Consider the following 23,168-nt stretch of genomic DNA (forward strand, 5'->3'; position numbering starts at 1 on the left):
GAGCGTGGAGGCCAAACCGTTGGCCAATCACGACCAATCCATCGCCCAGGAAAGGTCATATTGAGACAGGCACGGACGTCCAAACCCCAATGAGGCGGTGCACCGTCTTGCTGAAACAAGACACTGGGGTGATACTGAAGCAGCTGAGGGACAGCATACAGTTGCAACATGTCCAGATACACTGCAGATGTGATGGTAACCTCAGCGAAGAAGAATGCCCCGATAATTCGATCGTGCAATAGTGCGCACCAAACGAATCATCTTTGGACTGCCTCTGGTGCACTCCACGAGACCGCCAGTGCGTTGTGAACCCCAAATGCGCACATTATGGCGATTCACTACTCCACTGACAAAAAAGGTCGTTTCGTTGGAAAAGGCAATTTCGTCTGAGATAACCATCGACGACCTCAATACGTGACAGCATTTCGACCGCAAAGTTATATCGATGCGTACTGGGCAACAAGGCCTGAGCGATTTTCACTTTGTATGCCCGAAACAATAAACGTTTTGTGTAAAATGTCATGGAGAGAGCTTTTTGGCATCTGTAATTCACGTGAGGCCCTGCGCACCGATTTCTTCGGACTTTGCAGAAAAGACTGCCTTACAGCTTCCCCCCTGTCTGCTGAGGTTCTTGGTCGACCAGACCTCGGAAGGTCAGCAACCGATGCTGTGTTTCTTTGAACTTCTTACCAGGCTTTAATGCTCTTGACATCAGGTGGATTCCTTCCAAGTGTTGTCTGGAGGTGTCTCTGCACTGTGGTTGGTGATCGTGTCTCATGGTACCACAGGACACACTCTGCCTTCTCCTGATTGGTTAACACGGCTTCTTGGGCACTGCACATTGTCCACTACTTACGTACTGCGAACCTAAAACAGAAAAAAAAACTTTGATAGTTGTAAACAATTCGACACAAGTTTTATATTTGTATCTTACTTCTAGCCTGAGTTATCAATTTATGTAACCAGGGAAAGTCTTTTAGGGCACCCTGTATGTCGTATCCTAACCTAAAGAGGGAAGACTGCAACGCCATTGCCGTTTAAGCAGCATCGCATGCAATACGTTCAGAAATCAATTGTTTCTCATCATCAACTAGGGCGCTAAACAAAAAGGATCACAAATTTGTCTTTCGCAGTTTAATTTCAGTAAATAATTTATAGTGACGTCGAATTTAACTTCAGCTGTAGAGTACAAATAGTCGGTGTGTGTGTGTGTGTGTGTGTGTGTGTGTGTGTGTGTGTGTGTGTGTGTGTTCGAAGAAGAAAGGGTATCACGGTGGTTCAATGTGTGATGAACATGTTTGAGGGTTGTGTGTGTTTAGGGGAGGGGGGGGGGAGGTATAAGTGATCATAGTAAGAATAAAAATAGTAAGAATATAAAGAGCACAGAAGAGTTCAACAGTAATTCGGTGGTTGTGTAATCGAGTATAAGTAGTGAACTGCCAAAACTGAAATAAGTAATGAGGAAATCATTTTTAAACGAAATCGTGCGTCTTAGTTACATCACTTGCTCGATCGTACGATATCATTGTGGACTTCGTTTTCGCTCTGAAACGGATGGTACTAAGTTATTAGACATTACCACACGTGTTGTTTATTTGTGGCAAGCGCGAATACGTCACACCAGCATGAGAGGCCTAGCAAACACGCGGGCATCCGTGTTCTGAACGACGTGGGAGAAGGGAAGATCAAGGTCATGGAACTGATAAACGGCTTGTATTGTTCAAGAATGGATATTATATCTAATAAACAAAATAATACTTCCTGTACAGGTATCACCTGGCTCTCAGATAATTATAATCCTACGTATTGTGTAAGCATCGGTGGTTCAGTGGTAGAATGCTCGCCTGCCACGCGGGCGGCCCGGGTTCGATTCCCGGCCGATGCAAATGTTTTAATTACGTTACTACACTTCTACGAAGTGTGACATACAACAAGCAGACTTCGCTACCGATGTCACCCACTAGTGCATATAAAAATTAGTAACGATGTTCATGATGCACAGGTTGCGTCAGACCGCTTTGTAAACAGACCATTCTCATCGCAAGGAAAGTTATCCAACTATTTACTATGGTTTTACACTACAAGTTGCAGAAATGAGACAAGACTGCCTTTCCTTCTTGGAAATAACGTAAAACAAAATAATCATTGTGCAACTGTGTAAAAAAGTTTGCGCGGGATGCTTTCATTCCATGTGAACAAGGTGGCATTACCAAAATCATTGACTTCTGTTACAATAGGACTACATTGAGCAGTGTTTATGTAGATATTTATCAGGAGTGTTTGATAGCAGATGGATGTTAGCATGTTTTACAGTTATTTATAAGAGGTGGTCAATTAAAAACGAGGCATTTGGGAAAAATGTAACTAAACTGTTTATTTCGAAAATAATAGCCGTAACATTTAAATACAATGCCCTACTGTGAGACAAGACGGCCAGTGCCACATCTGTCTTTCATCAGGATTCCAAAGCTATGGAAACCGTATAGGGAGAGATCGGGACTGTGTGGAGCGAAGCGTCTGTAACGCACTTGAAACAACCTTGGCAACATGTGGCCGTGAAGCCCTTACACATCCTCCATAAAGTCCCGATCTCTCCCCATTACTTACCCGGACTGCCACAAAGCGGCTGAATACATGGACCACAGCCATTCTGTATCGAACGTTTTCCCTAATTATGAGCATAACTCTAAATGGCACAAAACGTGTGCCACAAAGTTAACTAATGGAGGGAAAAGAGGTAACACAAAGAACAACGGAACAGGAAACGAACATGGCTTGAAAAGTGATAAATCTGCTTCACCTATATTATCCCTCCCCTTGTGGTGAGTGATGCTGATATAATTAATTCTCTTCCTCACCCTTCTCCACTGTCACCAGTCATATCAAGCTTTACTTATTTTGCCCTTGTATTGGTCATTGGAACTTGATAACTACGGTCTTTCGATTGCGGTCTTTTGACATGCCGTGTTCATTGCCAAATATTTTCTTAATTGAGTTTATGGTACTGTAAACTAAGGTTACTGTGGCCCAATTTTTGCCTGTCTTTTTATATGTGGTAAGGAAACAAAGGATAGTGACAGAGAGAAAATTAAAATTTTTGTTCTAGTATTGTCAAAGACGCACCAGCAATTAAATAAGCTATTAAACAAAAAAGTATCACACCTGTTGCTGTGACAATATAAAAAGATTTGGCTAATCTTACCCACACTCGGGGCTACTTTGACCCACCCTGTCATTTCTTGATGAAACAGTAGTGAGTAGATGTTGGGACGAAGTACACTCAGTGAATATCTCTAGAATGGGCATTCAGGGGCAAAGGGAACTAATAAAATGCTAAATTTTGAAGGTAAGGAAAGGGGATATTGAACTTTATCCAGAAAGTGATAACGTAAACATACGAGTGTATATTTCATCAACTGATTAATTAATTTTGAAGTTACATGTTATACTGTGGTAACTACGAGAATGTGTCATACATTGCACAATGTAATATACATTACACAAATTACTGATGCTCTGGTACATTTTGTTAGTTGTGTCAGACTGATAATTCTTATCAAACTCTCCAAAGGGTAAAGCAGTTTATCTGTTTGTTCTGGCCATTTGCAGTACCACTTTGTCTGTTCCATACGGTTCACTATAGCACCCTCATGATTCACCAAGGTCCCAGTTCAGGAAAAGACTCCTTTGTCGTATAAATCTGTAGAATACTGCCCAACTTCTGATTTATCTTTCGACATCTTGTAGTGCTGGACATCATCTTGCACATCAGAGAAACATTCAGAGTCATCATCAGATTCTAGAACCACTACATCGTCATTTTGGCGTTACTTTGACCCGGGCTAAGGTAATCCCATATTTTGTAAAAATGTGCACAATTTTACAAAAATGTTAAATATATTACTTAAATTGAATTCCAAGCAAATGATAGTTTCTCACCTTATTATCTAATCCTGACAGAATGCGAAATTACACTCACCATATTTTTAGCTTAACTGGTGTGAATCCAGCATATAGAGGTTCTTGGGGGGTTTAACAACTGTTAAAATATGTATGATGAACATAGAGTTCAGAGCTGCCAAAGCAATATTACTTCATGGAAGTCACAATCTTCTAGATCATTCTCCACACACTGTAAATGCATACTACCTTTTTTGCTCCATGCGAATGATGTAATTTAAGCGGGGGGAAAAATTTAAAACTTATGGTAAGTTAATTAATGAAAAAAAGCCGTTCCACTGCGGCACCTGAATGAGGGAGGCTTAAGAAATTCCTCACAAACTGCTATAAAAGAAGAAAGACTGGCTTAGAGCCCCGTACGTTATACGCTTAATCCTATCATAAAAGTGTTGCGCGCTACAATAAAATGGAACAACACTGTTGCGTATCGAACATCGAACGCCACTCTATATCAAGTCGTTCAGACTTTTACCAGCTTGGGGAATGCAGTCACAAGAGGCAAAATAGATTTAAATGACTATATGTTTGTGGCTTCTAGCATTTCTCTATCTTTTATTACTTTTCCTCGAAAATCAAATACCTGCAGAATTTGCCTGACAGATTCAATGTAAAATTCCAAACATCTTGTTTTGAAAACGTTTACGGTTTCTTCTGTTAGCTCTGAGAGCAGCAGTGAAGCATCTGGTTTTGCACCAAAGTATGAGAGCATGCTGAAAACTAATACCTCCGAATTTTTATTCTGTTCTCTATATTGGTTCAGGTATTACATGTCATGGATATTACTCTATCAATTTACTCGCTTCGCAGACTCCCGTTACAGGGCTCCAGATAGTAGAGTGTAACATGGCTGTGTGTAATCGATCATCTACCCGCAGAAAACGTCGTCCACACACGGAGCACACTCTCCTTCAGCATGACAGTGTCAGATCACACATGGTCACTGCGACATCTACAACAATCCCGTGATTTCGGTTCACTGTCATCGATTGTCTTCCATACAGTTCCACCGGCCGCTGTGCCGAGCGGTTCTATGTGCTACAGTCCGGAACCGCGTTGCTGCTACGGTCGCAGTTTCGAATCCTGTCTCGCGCATGGATGTGTGTGATATCCTTAGGTTAGTTAGGTTTAAGTAGTTCTAAGTTCTAGGGGACTGATGACCTCAGATGTTAAGTCCCATAGTGCTCAGAGCCATTTGAACCATTTGGGATGCCTTGCAACGCGCTTTTCTGTAGATATCACCACACCCTCGTACTCTTACGGATTTCTGGACAGGTCTGAAGAATTTATGGTGTCAGTTCCCGCAGCAGCACTTCAGGCATTAGTCGAGTGTATACCACGCCATGTTGCGGCACTTCTGCTTGCTACCGGGTGCCCTCCACGATATTAGACAGGAGTATCAGTTTCTTTGGCTCATCAGTGTAAATGTCTGGATACAGTTGATCAGTTAGTGTAGCAACAAAACCATAAAATAGCGGTATGCTAAATCTGCGTAGATAAATGTTTTGATTGAAATTGTCTCGGTTGCAAAAATTAGAACCATCTCGTTTCTTACAAGAGTAGCGTGTCACAGTGATTGTGCTGGGTCGTGATTATCACAGCGATAGTGTTGGAGCCGGGACTGGCGTCCTAAGATGGTCCAGTGGTTAAGGCAGGCTGGTCATCTAAATTGGGAAACCTGGCTTCGATTGTAGGTCTGGTCCAAATTTTCAATTATCTCGACATACTCGTCATAAGAACGGTAGAAGCTTCCCATTTTAATATCGACAAACAACTCCACAAGTGGGGCTCGTGTGTTACTGTATTCTGTCTGTTATCGACGTGAAGAGGAAATCGACAGCGATTTCATAACGCTCTGTGTAACAAACAGCCCATCGCTGGAGCGTGAATATCAGCTGTTATCTCTGACGCCAGCTGGTGTTACAAAAGCGGCAGCTCATCTCTCCTTCAACGCGCAACAATACTCAGCCTGTCATTGCATCATAGCTCATACCCATACCTGCTCCTCTGTCAGAATCTACCGACCCTCAGAACATTTGCTCTTTCAGTTATTGTTGCCATTGCATAATTTCTTAAAGCTAGAAACGTTCGTCTTAACTTTCCCTCTACAATGTCACCGTGACCCGAGAGCGACAAATTACTGCATGCGCAGTGGAAGGCGCTTGTTATTTATTGTTTCCTAAAATGTTGAAAATGACACATCGCACGTAAAATATGAGTTGGGTCAATAAGACCGGACATTGTAGAACACGTCCTGGCATTTCACGTAGCGCCCGAAGTGCTGCAATATTCTACATTGACATAGACGATTCTACATAGCTTTGTACTAGACATCACTCATCCATGAAGGACAGCCAAATTTCCCGTGACCTGTTTCTGAAAAAGCTAAAAAAAAAGTGATATCTTGTGATCTATGTCAAAACTAACAGCACTTGTAGCAGGTATGATTCCGTTTAAAATAGTTTGATTGCCTCATCTGCGAAAGTATATTGTTTCCGAAATACATCTTCTTCTTCTTCTTCTTCTTTACTTAATTTAGCAGGCTTACATGCTATTCAATCTTTACTGGAGCCGTCTGTTTATCGGCAAACCAATACTCCTCATTACTACTAATTTATAATGATTTATTTGTTTAACCATTCTGTCTTCCTCCATGCTGCTGATACAGGGGAGAGAGGAGGTTTAGTTCCCTTTCCTAACATGCAGATTTAGCTTTCCGGTCGTTTACGTAAATCGCTTGATGCCCCATCAACTTACACTTTCTTTTGGTCCAACTGATAAGAAAAGCTCAGTCATATTTCGTACTTCTTCGTTAGTTACCCGTTCAAGTCACCCAATTATCAGAACTGCTCGGTTCCCTTCTTGCATGCAAGATGATCGCCATGGACATTCACAGAAATTTATCCGGAGGGGGACGGAGGAGGCAAGATTCTAAAATTGACATAAGACTGGGTTCCGTACCTCAATCGGCAGAAACGGAACCCTTCTGGCATCTCTCTGTTGTCCTTCTGTCTGTCTGTTCAAGATCCTATTTCTCAGGAACTACACACATTAAAAAAAAAAAAATGTGCATCACCTCGGTGCCGAGAGTTCCGGAACCTGTACAGAAAATTGGAATAGAGATCAACTTAAACATCATTTCCGCCTTTTTCATTGCTCATGAGAACCATATAATGCATGTTGTACCACCATACAGCGAGGACTTCAGAGGCGGTGGTCCAGATTGCTGTACACACCGATACCTCTAATACCCAGTAGCACGTTCTCTTGCATTGATGCATGCCTGTATTCCTCGTGGATTCTATCCACAAGTTCATCAAGGTACTCTGGGTCCAGATTCTCACACTCCTCTACGGCGACTCGGCGTAGATCCTTCAGAGTGGTTGGTGGGTCACGTAGTCCATAAAGAGCCCTTTTCAATCTAACACAGGCATGTTCGATAGGGTTCATGTCTGGAGAACATGCTGGGTACTCTAGACGAGCGATGTCATTATCCTGAAGGGAGTCATTCACAAGACGTGCACGTTGGGGGCGCAAATTGTCGTCCATGAAGAGGAATGCCTCGCCTATATGCTGCCGACATGGTTGCCCTATTGTTCAGAGGATGGCATTCACCTATTGTACAGCCGTTACGACGCCTTCCGTGACCACCAGCGGCGTACGTCGGCCCCACACAATGCCACCCCAAAACAGCAGGGAACCTCGACCTTGCTGCACTCGCTGGACAGTGTGTCTAAGGCATTCAGCCTGACTGTGTTGCCTCCAAACATGTCCCCGACAATTGTGTGGTTGAAGGTATATGTGGCACTCATCGGTGAATAGAGCGTGATGCCAATCCTGAGCGGTCCATTTGGCATGTTGTTGGGCCCATTTGTACCGTGCTGCACCGTGTCGTGGTTGCAAAGATGGACGTTGCCATGGATGTCAGGAGTGAAATTGTGCACCATGCACAGTTTGAGTCATAACAGGACGTTCTGTGGCTGCACAAAAGCATTACTCAACATGGCGGCGTTGCTGTCAGGGTTCCTCCGAGCCATAATTCGTAGATAGCGGTCATCCACTGCAGTAGTAGCCCTTGGGCGGCCTGAGCGAGGCATGTCATCCACAGTTCCCGTCTCTGTGTGTCTCCTCCATGTCTGAACAACATCGCCTTGGTTCACTCCGAAACACCTTGACACTTCCCTTGTTGAGAGCCCCTCCTGGTGCAAAGTAACAATGCGGACGCGATCGAACCGCGCTATTGACCGTCTAGGCATGGTTGAACTACAGACAACACGAGCTGTGCACCTCCTTCCTGGCGGATTGACTGGAACTGATCGGCTGTCAGACCCCTTCTATCTAATAGGCGCTGCTCATGCATGGTTGTTTACATCTTTGGGCAAGTTTAGTGACATCTCTGAACATTCGAAGGAACTATGCCTGTGATACAAAATCCACAGTCAACGTCTATCTTCAGGGGTTCTGTGAACTGGGGTGCTACAAAACTTTTTTTGATGTGTGTAAAAATGGTTCAAATGGCTCTGAGCACTATGGGACTCAACTGCTGTGGTCATTAGTCCCCTAGAACTTAGAACTACTTAAACCTAACTAACCTAAGGATATCGCACGCATCCATGCTCGAGGCAGGATTCGAACCTGCGACCGTAGCAGTCGCACTGTTCCGGACTGCGCGCCTAGAACCGTGAGACCACCGCGGACGGCCGATGTGTGTACTAAGGTTTACGGTCCCTTGGCGGTGTAAAATATGTAAGCTTCTATCTCTATATGATGAAAAGATAGTGCCATTCATGTCATATATTGATACTCGCAAACTCACTCATCGCAACCTACAGATGAACGGTTTATATTCATAAGTAGCAAATCCGGCAATGCCTCACAATTGTTAAGGATGTATGGAAATTGAGTATATGTCCTAATCTCCTTCTCTCCCCCTCTCCCACTATCACTGTCCATCTCCTCCTCTTCCTCCTCACTGTGTCCATCTCCTCATCTGCTCCCTCACACTGTCCATCCTCCTTCTTCCCCTAATCTCTGTCCATCTTCTCCTCACCCTCTCTCTATCCATCTCCAACTCCCCCAATCTTCTCCATTTCCTCTTAACCTCTCTCCATCCATCTCCTTCTCCCCAAATATTCTCCGTCTCCTCCTCACCCTCTCTCTATCCATCTCCTCCTTCCCACTCTCTCCCTGTCCATTTATCCCCCTCCTTCTCTCTGTCCATCTCCTCTTGCCCTACTGAATGAGGTGGTGCAGTGGATAGGACACTGGTTTCGCATTCAGGAGGAAGACGGTTCAAGTCTGCTCCGACAGTTCTGATTAGGTTTTCTGTGATTTCCCTAAATCGCTTCAAGCAAATGTCAGGATGGTCGCTTCAAGCAAATGTCAGGATGGCTCCTCTGAAATGACATGGTCGACTTTCTTCCCCATCCTTCTGCAATCCAGTGGGGCTGGTGACCTCGCTGTTTGGTCTCCTCCCCCCAAACCAACCGTCATCTTCCCAGAGGATGTCAAATTAAACATCTTTCAGCCGTCTAGTTTCCAAAATTATTTTATTTGGCTACCAGTTTCAGCGTTTTATTATGCCATTTCAGGCCCCTGACCGACTTGTAGGAAGATGCTACTTTGGTTCTGATCAAAACAGGGGCCAGCAGTACTGGTATTAGTAGATTTTTGCCATAGCGATTACTTCAACTATCATCTGTCGACCCCCTCTTTGACCTAGCGCCTAATGCATTATTATTGCAACGAAACCTCCATTGGGAAATGAAGTCACTCAAAACGAATTGGTAAACTGGATGGAATCATTAAGTTAAGTGATACAGGAGACAACTCTTCAGCAGCCGGGTATGTTAGAATACTAGTTTCATTGACAGTATTTATGATAGTTTTAATTGCGCAAGGGTACGACTGTAAAGTTTTCTGTGATTCATATTCCATAGTAGCATTCTAATCATACTTCGATGAGGCATAAATGTACAACATTTCTCTTTCCACTTAAAACTTAGTGCAACGTAGAAAACAAAACAGCACACTACTGCGTATACAGTTTTTGTTTAAACTATACAGTATTTAAGGAGAAAGTTCTAGGCGCGCAGTCCGGAACCGTGCGAGTGCTACGGTCGCAGGTTCGAATCCTGCCTCGGGCATGGATGTGTGTGATGTCCTTAGGTTAGTTAGGTTTAAGTAGTTCTAAGTTCTAGGGGACTAATGACCACAGCAGTTGAGTCCCATAGTGCTCAGAGCCATTTGAACCATTTTTTTTTTTAAGGAGAAAGAATATATGTGAAAGAAACATTTGTGAAATGGTTAGGTGGTCTGATACCCAAGTTGAAAGTAACTGCTAGAAAGGGAATGAAACAGCACATCTTCACAGCACAGCATTTTCTTTCTCTCAGATAGTTTTAACAGAAAATCTGTACATTGTTCTTTGATATATAAATCTCAGTGTTAGCAGAGTATCGTGTAACAATTTGAAATAAATCGGGCAGAAATTGTCCAAATTTTTGCTAGCAACTTTCTACTTTCATGTATTAGGTAGGATCTAAACTAAAACTAAACTCCTTCCGAACAGGCCATGAAGGCCCAACGGTACCGACCGGCCGCCGGGTCATCCTAAGCCCACAGGCTTCACTGGATGCGGATATGGAGGGGCATCTGGTCAGCACAACGCTCTCCCGGCCGTACGTCAGTTTTCGAGACCGGAATTAAGCAGGGTGCATATATTTTTAAAAAATATGTTGCCTATGGCTGCGTGAAAGTTAACAGAGTATCGCGTAAAAATCTAAAGTAAACCGTTCACAAACTTCCGCACATGTTTGACAACAATGTCAAGCTACGAGTTGTCTTTAAATACAAGTGCAGATTTTATATATGTATATAGAAGTACAGATTTTAAATACATATTTATATAACGTTTCTATTTGAAAATATTTAGCTTGAGTTTGTCCGAACGTTTATTAGAGTATAGTGTAAAAATTGGGTGTAAATAGGTCAAGAACCGTTAAAGTACTACTTGTGTCTATGTATTGTAGTAGTATAGATCCAGTTTGTAGGGCACCGTCATTGCAGCAGTCCTATTCGCACCTGCCATGTTTTTTATATACACTACTGCCCATTAAAAATGCTACACCAAGAAGAAATCCAGATGATAAACGGGTATTCATTGGACAAATATATTATACTAGAACTGACATGTGATTACATTTTCACGCAGTTTGGGTGCATAGATCCTGAGAAATCAGTACCCAGGACAACCACCTCTGGCCGTAATAACGGCTTGATACGCCTGGCCATTAAGTCAAACAGAGCTTGGATGGCGTGTACAGGAACAGCTGACGATGCAGCTTGAGCACGATGTCACAGTTCATCAAGAGTAGTGATAGGCGTGTTGTGACGAGTTACTCGGCCACCATTGACCAGACGTTTTCAGTTGGTGAGAGATCTGGAAAATCTGCTGGCCAGGACAGCAGTCGAACATTTTCTTATCGAGAAAGGCCTGTACAGGACGTGCAACATGCGGCATGCGGTCGTACATTATCGTGCTGAAATGTAGGTTTCACAGGGATCGAATGAAGGGTAGAGCCATGGTCGTAACACATCTGAAATGTAACGTCCACTGTTCAAAGTGCCGTCAATGCGAACAAGAGATGACGGAGACGTGTAACCGATGGCACCCCGTACCATCACGCCGGGTGATACGCCAGTATGGCGATGACGAATACACGCTTCGAATGTGCGTTTACCGCGATGTCACCAAACACGGATGCGACCATCATGATGCTGTAAACAGAACCTGGGTTCATCCGAAAAAAAAATGACGTTTCGCCATTCGTGCACCCAGGTTCGTCCTTGAGTACACCACCGCAGGTGCTCCTGTCTGTGATGCAGCGTCAAGGGTAACCGCATCCACGGTCTCCGAGCTGATAGTCCGTGCGGCTGCAAACGTCGTCGAACTGTTCGTGCAGGTGTTTGTTGTCTCGCAAACGAGCCCATCTGTCCGTTACAGGCATGCGAATAAGATGCCTGTCATCTCGACTGCTAGTGATACGAGGCCGTCGGGATCCAGCACGGCGTTCCGTATTACCTTCCTGAACCCACCGATTCCATATTATGCTAAGTCATTGGATCTCGACCAACGCGAGCAGCAATGTCGCGATACTATAAACCGCAATCGCGATAGGCTACAATCCGATCTTTATCAAAGTCGGAAACGCGATGGTACACATTTCTCCTCCTTACATGAGACATCACAACAACGTTTCACCAGGCAACGCCGGTCAACTGCTGTTCGTGATGAGAAATCGGTTGGAAACTTTCCTCATGTGAGCACGTTGTAGGTGTCGCCACCGGCGCCAACCTTGTGTGAATGCTCTGAAAAGCTAATCATTTACATATTATAGCATCTTCTTCGTCCCGGTTAAATTTCGCGTCTGTAGCACGTCATCTTCGTGGTGTAGCAATTTTAATGGCCAATAGTGTATTTTGTTCCTCGTAACTACAGCATTTTAAGCAGAGTATTCCAGTCTGCATTGCCAAAATATACAAATACTATAAATGAGTAATAACTTTTTGTTAATCTGGGGCCACAGTTATAATATATTTCTTTAAATTCAGTACCGCCACTAGACTTGTTTATTTACAGTTTTACATTTACATTTACACAATCATGACGTCGGCTTCAAAGTGCCATTATCAAGTGTTTTAAGTGTTATAAATTGTCTAAGATGGCACACTGCCGTATTAAAATACGGTATTAGAAACATTGTCTAAGAGTCGATGTATCGACCCTTGCCTGGCGTGCTTCTACATTTTTCCAGAACCGAAACCCATCTTCCTCTAAGTCTCCATCACTCGTTCCATTCCTCTCTAGATGATAAGTGTCAATTTTTTGCAATCAACGATTTATTAACCTGATGTGAGATACGACAATGAAAAATAAAACACTTGAGAGCAAAATACGAAATGTAATTTAACAACACATTAGTACTGCAGATAATAAGCGACTGTACAAATATGATAACAGAACAACACGGATCTACTCTAATTATGTTAGGGGAAAGCAACTTGATATCAACACTAATGAATTATATAAGTAGAGAGACTATAAGAAAAAAAACGTACACGCAAGACAGTCATATCTCGTTGTAAACAGAGAGAAAAAGTGATGATTATTCAGAACGAAACCGTCACATTAGGTTCTATACTGCTAAACCGCCATCCCGGTAGCAAAAACTAGTTGCAGGTTACCTATTTAACGGCTTACAGGGGTGACAAATAATTTTATTTTCAACATTTCACTTAAATATGGAGCGATTTTCTCTGGTGACTTCATCAGCCTGATTCCGATGAATATCGTCGGTTGCCGATACGGCGGGAACTCTGTCACACAAGTTGGGTTAGCACCACCATTTCCTCCCATGTTTTATGCGAGAACGTTTAAAGCTTTTTAAAATAAAACAAACGTTACTAACATTCTCCATTTTCTTCTTCATTTCTACATATTTATTTCTCAACATAGTCTTCCAAAGAGAGTCCAGTTTGTTGATACCTTCACCGTAGAATGTATGACTGTCGACGGAGCCACAATCTCGCCTCTGCTTGCGCCGTTTCATCGCTATCGGAGTGACATCGTCAAAGATGTTCTTTAAGGGGAGGTATACTATGTTCTGGTTCAAAAAATCGATTTTTTAAATTGCATTTTTGGATCCATGAAAGTGTTTAGAATCCACCCCTGAAACGGTTTTTCGGAATACGGAACGGAAATGTTTGTTATTCGCTGTTGAACAAAAAACAAAAAAAAATATGAAGCTGCCTGAAATCGGCTTTTTTCACGCACCAGTTTTTTTTCGGGAATTTCGACTTTGTAGCCGCGAAAAATTATTCTATGTGATTGCCCATGACTAAAACTGATAAAGTGATAAAAGAGCTTACGACGTACTACGGCTTGGCAATCGATGACATTCCAATTCGGTGGAACAGATGAAGAAGGCAATTTGGGCAACGTATTTGCACAAGTCTTCGATGGATGACCATCCACAGCACCAAAATTGTCGGGCTGGGGAAACTAGTGGGTGCAAGTGGATCCTTGCAGAGGCTACCGGACATCTGGACGAATATCAACACGACCAGCCGCTATCCAAAGAAGTTCAAAAAGTAATTCATCCGACCTACGAGGCCCTTTCCGAGGACGAGTTATTGTACCGGTGCTTGGGAGGAAACACACAAAATTCAAATGAAAGTTTGAACGTTTGTGTTTGGAATTTAGCCCCCAAGCATTTGCATTCAGGTGCGAAGCCTGTGGAGATTGCGACTTTCCTGGCAGTGAGCAGCTTCAAAGAAGGGTATTCAGCAATTCTGAAGACCATGACAACGATGCACGTCGCCCTGGAACTCTATTCGGCGCACTTCGCCAAGTATTCGGACGACCACCGGATTCGAGCGGCCGGAAAACCGCTTGTCACCGGCCGTACGAGCGGCTCTGGAGCAGCGCAGGATGGCCCAGATCGAGCAGAACGCCCTCTGTAAGGAAGAGGAAGGCTTACTTTATGGACCTGTAATAGCAAATTGAACGTACGTTGCGTAATATTGCATTTATGTGTCGTCAAAACTTGAAACGCGTTTTTGTCTAAATGACATTTTTTTCATCGCGCGGTATGGTAACTTCGAATCTACTGAACCGATTGGCATGATTCTTTGCTTCCGACGAAGCTAACTAAATTGTCTAGGAGTTGTACCACTTTTATTCCAATCCATCAACTATAAATATTTTTACTTGGCCGACGAAGTCGAAAAATCGATGAGAAAACCCTATTTTTTTTCAAATGGCCGCCATTTTGTTTCCTATGGTCCAAATACCTTAAGCGAGGTACAACTCCTAAGGAATCTTGTATACTTCGCTAACGTCAACTCAGTTTTGATTTCAGACGAGCCACCTGACCTGTGACATACTGCGTGTGGAGGTCTGCATCGAAATTTTGTTTCGTTCCGACGGTACTTCCGCCTTCCTCTTCGACATTTCCAGTCGAAAAAATTCCAGTTTGTAGAGAAAATATTAATAAACGTATTGACCAAATTTGACATTGATATCTATAACACAATCCGAGAAAAAATATTTCAAAGAACATGCTTTTTTCGGGCTAAAGATAGTAAACCTCCCCTTAAGTTTTGGAAACAGATGCCAAGGTGCCAAGTCGGAGCTGTATGGAGGATAATCGGTAACAGTGAACCCCCAGGCATCGGATTGTCACAGATGTTGCGGTGCTTGTGTGTGGTGTGGCATTGTCGTGCTGAAGGTGGGGATGTTCCATGTGCAGATGAACTCTTTGTATCCGTGCTTTCATATTACTGAGGGTCTCACAGTACCTTGCAGAGGTTATGGTGATGCCTTTAGGCATGAATTCCAAAGCTACCACACCTTGAACATTCCAGAACACTGTGAGTAGGATTTCGCCTGCTTGAAGGCATGACCATGAATTTTTTTTGGGCCAGTAATCCTTTGTGGTGGATCTCTATTGATGCTGTCTTGTTTTCGGGGTCAAGTGGTGATCCCATACGTCCAATTTCCACATCAGGAGTGAGCATTCGAGGCTCACGTGAGGAATGAGCATTTGATGCACGCACTGTGCACATGAGTCTTCTGTACCGTAGTTCTGCAATTAAGGCCAGTACACACTCTTGTGATTTGCCACACTTAACTGAGAGCTTTGTCAGTGTTATCCAATGATTTTCTCGGACAAGTTCATAAACCTCATTCCGATGAGTCTCCTCAGTTGCCATAAGCTGTCGTCCACCCAGAGCTCTGCCAGGCAGTTTGAGGTTAGCACCATCGTTTCCTTTATTACGAGCACGAACAACATGACGTCGCACATTCCTGATGTCAATACAGCCATTACTGTACACAGCTTCCATTCGTTTATGGATTACAATTGGAGGCACGTTTTCTGCTGTCAGAAACTCGATTACAGCATGCACCGTCATACTTAAATTAAACACCACCACATTACATCCTAGAGTTCGGAGCCCCCCAGTGACAGAGGGTTGCAACTTGTGTCAGCAAAGCAGGAAAGTTGACTGCGTAATATGCATAACACGTAATACCGTGACCGATACTGAGAACAGAATACAATATTCAGAGGCATAACTTTTCAGTATTGTCTTTGGATCTTCTCTGTTTCCTCTGTCAGTCCTATCTGGTATGGGTCCAGATTGGTGAACAATATTGTAGTACTTATCAAACAAGCATTTCCTTTGTTGGTGGATTACATTTCATGGGGATTCCCCTATGAATCTCAGTTTGGCATCTGTCTTATCTACTATAAATTTTATATGGTAGGCCACTGAAGATGCCTTGCAGAAAATAAATGCAAAATGCATATGGCATGAAAATAGTGTTTCATTCAGTTGTAGTCAGACAGTCCATAAAGTAAAAATTATCTGTATACCGTAATATTACACGCATCTGAGGAAGACAGGACTACAAAAATGCAAGATGTTTATATGGTTGTTCCACATGGTAATCATTCTGTACACATACTTCTAGATGCTTTGTGTAAATAATGTATATGTATGGTTTGACATATGTAACAGGTGTTTTGTTACAACAGCTGCAATGAAAATCCAGCAAACCTGTATTAGGTAATAGATAAATCCACAACGAGTATCTCTATGCATATTATGTACAGGTATCGTACATAAACTACAAAAATTGTGACAGGTATCCACTACAGAACTTTTACCATCCTTTGGGCTATCTTGATTATTCAATTGCATTTGTTTCTAGGTGGCATGTTCACTGCAACTAATGCTGACTGATAATACTTCCTCCACAATGCAAAATATTCTCACTCCTGTTGCGATTTACAGACTGTAATGTGCAAATAAATACATGATTGAAAGTGTTATATTGATCTTGTATTGCTCCTTTGATCTACCTTTTTTGTTTAGCTGTATTTGTAACTATTTGGGATGTTTACTGCAACCAACTACCAGGTTAATGGCATTTAATGCTTTAGATACATGCATTTCACAAATTTAAGCATATTTATGTTTGAGGTGCCTACATGTGAAAAACATTTCAGAAGTTTGCGTCTTTCTTCCAGATCTTGCTTCAGGCTCAACGTGAGCTCTTGGACTATGACAACACTGGAATGAGCATCATGGAGATGAGCCACCGGTCTGCCAAATACACAGAACTCAACAACAGAGTCCAGCGGGACCTCCGAGACCTCTTGTAAGTTTTTCTTTGTGATCCTACTGGGAAAAGAAATTGCTGATTCTAATTTAAACAACTTACTTCTGTTCAGTTTTATGTCAAAAGCACTATATTTAAACAAGAGGAATTGTTGCAAAGTTGAACAGGCATAAATTAGAAATCAGGTTTTAATCTGTAGCCCAAAGAGCTAAAAAACGAGACGAAATGGGAGGTAAGTAACAATGAAACAGATGCGACAACAATGAAATAGCACTTGAGACTAAAATTCCAGAATCATTGTCATCATCATATATGACAGGACTTCAAACAGTAAGAGGTATGTTATTATGTGAGCCAAGTAACTTTTATTAAATGCTGCACTACACGCCAAAGTGACATATATGAATTATAGAAATTTTCAACATATTCACTAAGTTGCTCAGTCATGGAGCCATTCGAGAACAGCTGTCCGGAATGACCTGATCGGTGGAAAACGCACCCCCAACCCCCTCCCCCCTCAGATGTGCCTTCAACCTGCCAAAAAGATGGATGTCATGCAGTGAAAGATCTGGGCTTCCCAGTCAGTATCAGTCATGTCTGAGTGGCCTTGGTCAAATTGTTGGCACCATTTCACTACTGATGGATGCAACACTGAATATCGTCCACACACTGCCTAATTTAGCAGCAAATCTGTGTGAAATTTAGATTTTTTGCCTACAACAATCATAGTGTCCCACATACTGTAACTTTGGAGCACATTTTCAGATGCAGCACCACTTAAGTCACACACAGTGTTCCACTTATTTTACACTATAGAACCAGACCAGGTGATTGAGGATGTTTTCATGGCTTTCCACAGATTATGCAAACAGATCACCTAAAAGACAGCTCAAGAGCCTCAGGTTCAGGGTGCGAACCATGATGCATGTGAAATATGCAGACACGGGCAAGGATGGACTCCTTCTGCTGATCATTGTGACAGACTTCACCATTCGGAAGTTGTTACTGAGGAGGAGTCGAAGTGATTGTGTGGGTCACTGCAGTGCTTCAGATGTCTGCTTGTCAAGCGTATAGCCTGTCACTGCTCAATGCCTCACATCTGTGTGAAATATGCTGATGGGCAGCCGAGCCAACAACGCACCCTGAAGAGAGAAGATAGCCAATTTGTACAAACTGTGAAGGGAAACACGTGGCAGATTATCACAGCTGCGAGAAGTTCAAAGCTCCGTTAGCTTGCCGACACTGAATACCCGACAGGATGCCACATAATTTAACAGCAGTATGCTCTGACTGCCACTCGTGCTCCCGGCCTAGGATGAGAGCCAGTAAAATGAGAAAATTTGCACGCACATCCCAGAGTGTGAGCAGGATGGCAGATTTCGCCGGTGCATTGCACATATATACACTGGCCGCTGACACAGGAGCCGTAGCCACTCCACACAATCCGAAACTGACATGCGTGCACCAAAATGTACATCTTGCAGCCACAGATGGGCAGCCCACAAGAGCTGGACGTGCGGAGTGGTCCGTACGTAGCAGTGAATACAGACTCTGTCCTCACTGTGCAGAAGAAGACTGGTAGGAAGTTGTCGCCACAGAAGGCAGTGACAGTGATCACATTGTAGTCACTGACCACATCTCAGCACCACTGAGCTACTGTTTTGATGCCGCAAGAAATGGCAACATTGTCATGCTCACAAATGTGTCCAATTATGAGCACAGTTCAACAAATGATGCTGCTGATGAGTGCTCTTATGAAGATAGCTACAGAAGCAGCCATGCCATCAGGTGGCAAATCCCAGACACTAAAATATAACTTGCTATTTATATTTTACTTGAAAGAATGTTAAATATTGTTAAATAGAGGGAATATTTTATAATTGAGATGACTTCTATTGACAGTAAAGAGCAATTTTTATAAGTTAAGTTAGTAACATTCAGTGGTAAATATATTGTTTTTTGGCTGGTATACCGGCTAGCTTTTAAAGAGCAGGGTAAAACTTTGCTACAAAAAATATTTTTTTGTATTAGTGTCCAGAAGTGGTGTCAACTAACGATGAAATATAGAATGTCTGAGACTCTAGAAATCTAAGTAATAAATAATTTTGTGAAAACCATCCCGTTTTTATTTTACAATTATTCAGATTATTACTTAGAAAAATTGTTTTGTACATTTACAAGTTTCATGGCAGACATCTTCTGCAAAGAAAACACAATGGAATCTGCCAACTTACAGTGAAAATTAGTTATCGTTTACAAAGTTTAGTCCTGTTTAGAAATTAGAGTGCTCATCAGCAGAAGAAATCATCGTGGAAAATAATAATATCGCAGTATTTGTGATGCATGATATGTCATAAGACACAAGGAATAATTACAATATTACGAAATAGAAGTCACCAGAACTAAAATGTCTGACAAGATAGAATCTGATAGTTCGAGACGCTAACAGAAAGACGCTAGAACAATAGACAGCACAAAACTGGTCACACATCATAATTTATAGTAGTAACAGAGATGTTAATGCCACGCCAATACAGTAAGCTCAGGAAATAAGCATTACATGATCGTTTCAGTTGAAGCAAAATATATCTTTCCTTAGATGTAAATTATTAATTATTTCTACTGGGTCACGAGAGGCATTATTTAACAACACTCTGTGCACTGAGATGCACAAACAGTTTGATTACTTGGCCCACCGAATTTCAGCTGACTGTGTGCTGCTTTTGTTATTCTTTTGTTCAATTCAAGATTCACTGCAATAGAGAAAGACAGGTACAGTCATTGCTTTGTAAACCTAATATTAGGCCTTTCCTCATCTTGTTCTTTAAGGATTTATTTATAGCTCCACATATGTGTTGAACTTTAGTGATTTTATTCTACACATCATTATTATTACGTAAGTTGATATCACACCACCAGTATCCACAACTAGAGGCTTGTTCCAGTGCTCTGTCTTCAGTAATAATTTTTGATCAGACTGGGTGTTTTCCATAGTGACTCACCAAAGTTGTGAGGGCCTCCCAGAAAGTAAAGAATGCTTTGCAGCAACGAGATATTCTTTTACCCTCAAGCAGGTGCTCCAATCTTTATTACATGAGTGAGCGTGTGGTGTACTTTGTATATACGTAAGGAATTATCTTCTTCCTGTTACCAAGAAAGACATGTATGAGCTGAACTGCAGTTTAGTCTCAGTTTAATTAAACAGTGATAAACTTATATTATATGAGCTAAATCACTGTTTAATTAGAGAATAATAAAATAAACTTTCATTGTATCACTCTGTTGCCATGTACAAGTGTGCATTGTGCAATGTGCAAGTGACACATCTGTGTCAGTGCAGTAGACATATTCAGCAGGGTAAGGGGTGCCCGTGTCGGTGAAGGAGGCAGGTGCATCAGGATGGGAGGCACCCGTGTCAGTGCAGGAAGTGTCTGTGTCGGGGTGGGAGGTGCCCGTGTCAGTGCAGGAAGTGTCTGTGTCAGGATGCTAGGCATCTGTGTCAACGCAGGAGGCATGTAGGACGTGCCCGTGTCAGTGTAGGAGGCGAGTGCGTCAGGGTGGGAGCACCCGTGTCAGTATAGGAGGTATCTGTGTCAGGGAGGGAGGCACCGACGTTAGTGAAGGAGGCATGCTGGGGAAGCCCAGTGTCCCATCTTGCAACAAAAATGCACTGTAGAGGCTTTGAGAGGCTGAACTGTATCATTTGTGTGGTGGTAGTCCAATGTAAGAAATACGGAGGATAATCAATTTGCAGTTGTTTTCTTCAAATTTAAGCAAAATGTGTTGGATTTAATATGTTCTGATCCAATAATTTGTAAAATGTACAAATAAAAAAATGATTAGTAATGTAAATTCATAACTAACTAATAATTTTTATTATTATTATAGAAGAACATTATCTTTTAATACAAAATTAAATTTTTCACAACAGAAACATTACAGTGTATAGTGTGTTCATAAAGGCCTTCTTGCTGCCAGTTGACTTAAATAGGATTGATATCAAACTAACATATTTTTTTAAAACCATGTTATTACAAAATTGAAAATTCACATTAATCATTTTGATGAACAATTCATAATTTCTTTCTACTTCAATTCTTTATTTAAATGCTTGTTTGTGTTGCCATTAAACAAAACTGTTAATCCAAAATCTAAATCTTCTGGTTAAACATTTTTATTTATAGAATGTTCAAAATTGTCGTTCCATCAGTTTCTCCTCAATTTTGGTGCAAGTCTTCTGACTCTTCCTAGCAACAACAAACTGACATACCAACTTCTGTCTCATTACCAATTATCATAGGAACTGCATCAATAATCTAAATCTCCTACACTCCATCTGTCACCCCAAAACATTAGCATAGCAAATTACTCACATTACTCTTCTTTGCTTCACACACTCTACTGTATGGTGATTTAAATTGATAGTCCTTTTTTATTTTATTTTCCCTCTTTTGGCTTCCTTTTGAATTACCACCTACAGCAGTTTCTTCCTCCATCAACAAAAGAGCTGTTATCTTACAAACAACTCACAAGTGAAAGATAACTGACATTATTGAACATGTAGCATTGTTGAGAAAAATGCACTCTTTGACAGTACAATCAGCTCAGCAAAGAAACTAATCAGCTTTGTGAACAGTAAATGTTGGACACAATACAATTTGAAACACACACTAACCAGGACGGAGTACAATTTTGGGAAAAAAACAAAAAAACCTGCAGTTTTCAGCAGCTATTTACTCTGTGAATATGATTTGTTACAATCTGATTTCACAGCATGGAAACCACTTTGGAAACCATACAAAAATGTATCGAAGTTAGTTTTGTTCATTGATAGATATAATGTTTTTGAAATGATATTCCTCATTTGTTGCAGTGGTTTTATTGCACCATAATTTTTTATAATGTTTTATCCATTGTTCTTTACTGATTACATTACTTCTAGTGTTGAAGATTGAACATAATGTACATGGAAGGTAGAATCTTCCCTATAAAATGTTGAAAAACTTAAATCAGTTGGAAAGAGACAACACCAGAGTAAATGTAATCAACAAAGAACAATTTAATGAACTTAAATGAACAAAATAAGAAAATAAATACATTTCTGGTAAATTAACTACAGAAACAAAAGTAATATATTAGTAGATAATAGGAAAGAGATGTTCAGTTTTCTTAATTGCATTGATAATGTGTATTACTAGGATGATGTTTTGTTTCTTTGCAGAAAAGTACCAGACAATTACAAAATACTTTTCCTACAAGGTGGCGCAACAGGTATATTTTCAGCAGTTCCAATGAACCTCATGCCAGCCGGTGGGAGTGCTGATTACATTGTGACTGGTAAGTTACAAGAACAGTATTGTGTATTGTGACATGAACATTCCAAATTCTGAACTTATTTCCTTATTTATATTTCACTGTAGCACTATCACCAATCTCATAGTCAAAAGGAGTCATGAACTTTACAAGTATTATATCCTTGAAAGTCTGTTACTCTGATGGAATATTGTCAGGAATTATTAATATTTGAGATGCATTTTTTCCATGTATTAATGTGTGTGGTATTATTACACAAGGTTGTAGGCTTACTGTACAATATTCAAACCTCCATGAGCAGCTTTCAGTGTATAAATTAAGATACAACATGTGTTGTCGAAATCAGGCTAGTGAGAAAAGGTGATGGTTTTCCCCAGTGTGTCATATACACAATAACGTATGAAAGATGTGTTGCTTACAAATGTTAGGATTCATGATGTTATGTGCTATGATCTGATTGTCTCAAACTGATAATACAGAGAGGTGGAGGAACTGTCTTAGACAACTGTATGATTACATTTATTAGTCCCTCACCAATTTATTGGCAAGGAGTATTGTCATTCATTCATTGATTCAGTCATTCATTGTATTCTGAAGGTCATACTGAGAAGCAGAACCTTCAGGTATGTGGAATAGGCAAGTCATACAATAACAAAAGAACCACAAAAGTATTAACAATACACAATCATTCTGCTTCTTATCCCTAATT

The 23,168-nt window shown here is 41.5% G+C and overlaps 1 protein-coding gene and 1 non-coding gene across 2 annotated transcripts in view; both read left to right on the plus strand.

Moving 5' to 3' along the window:
- The window catches only part of LOC126293368 (phosphoserine aminotransferase), a 120,770-nt gene that overhangs the window by 63,781 nt on the left and 33,821 nt on the right, over positions 1 to 23,168 (plus strand). Inside the window, exons 5-6 of the mRNA XM_049986570.1 lie at positions 17,055 to 17,185; positions 22,368 to 22,483. Of these exons, the coding sequence (XP_049842527.1) occupies positions 17,055 to 17,185; positions 22,368 to 22,483 (247 nt within the window). The remainder of the gene's footprint in view (positions 1 to 17,054; positions 17,186 to 22,367; positions 22,484 to 23,168) is intronic.
- Positions 1,815 to 1,885, plus strand: Trnag-gcc (transfer RNA glycine (anticodon GCC)). Its single transcript has one exon. It is a non-coding gene; the product is annotated as a tRNA-Gly (tRNA).

Source organism: Schistocerca gregaria, chromosome 10, assembly GCF_023897955.1.
Source record: "Schistocerca gregaria isolate iqSchGreg1 chromosome 10, iqSchGreg1.2, whole genome shotgun sequence".
Taxonomy (NCBI): domain Eukaryota; kingdom Metazoa; phylum Arthropoda; class Insecta; order Orthoptera; family Acrididae; genus Schistocerca; species Schistocerca gregaria.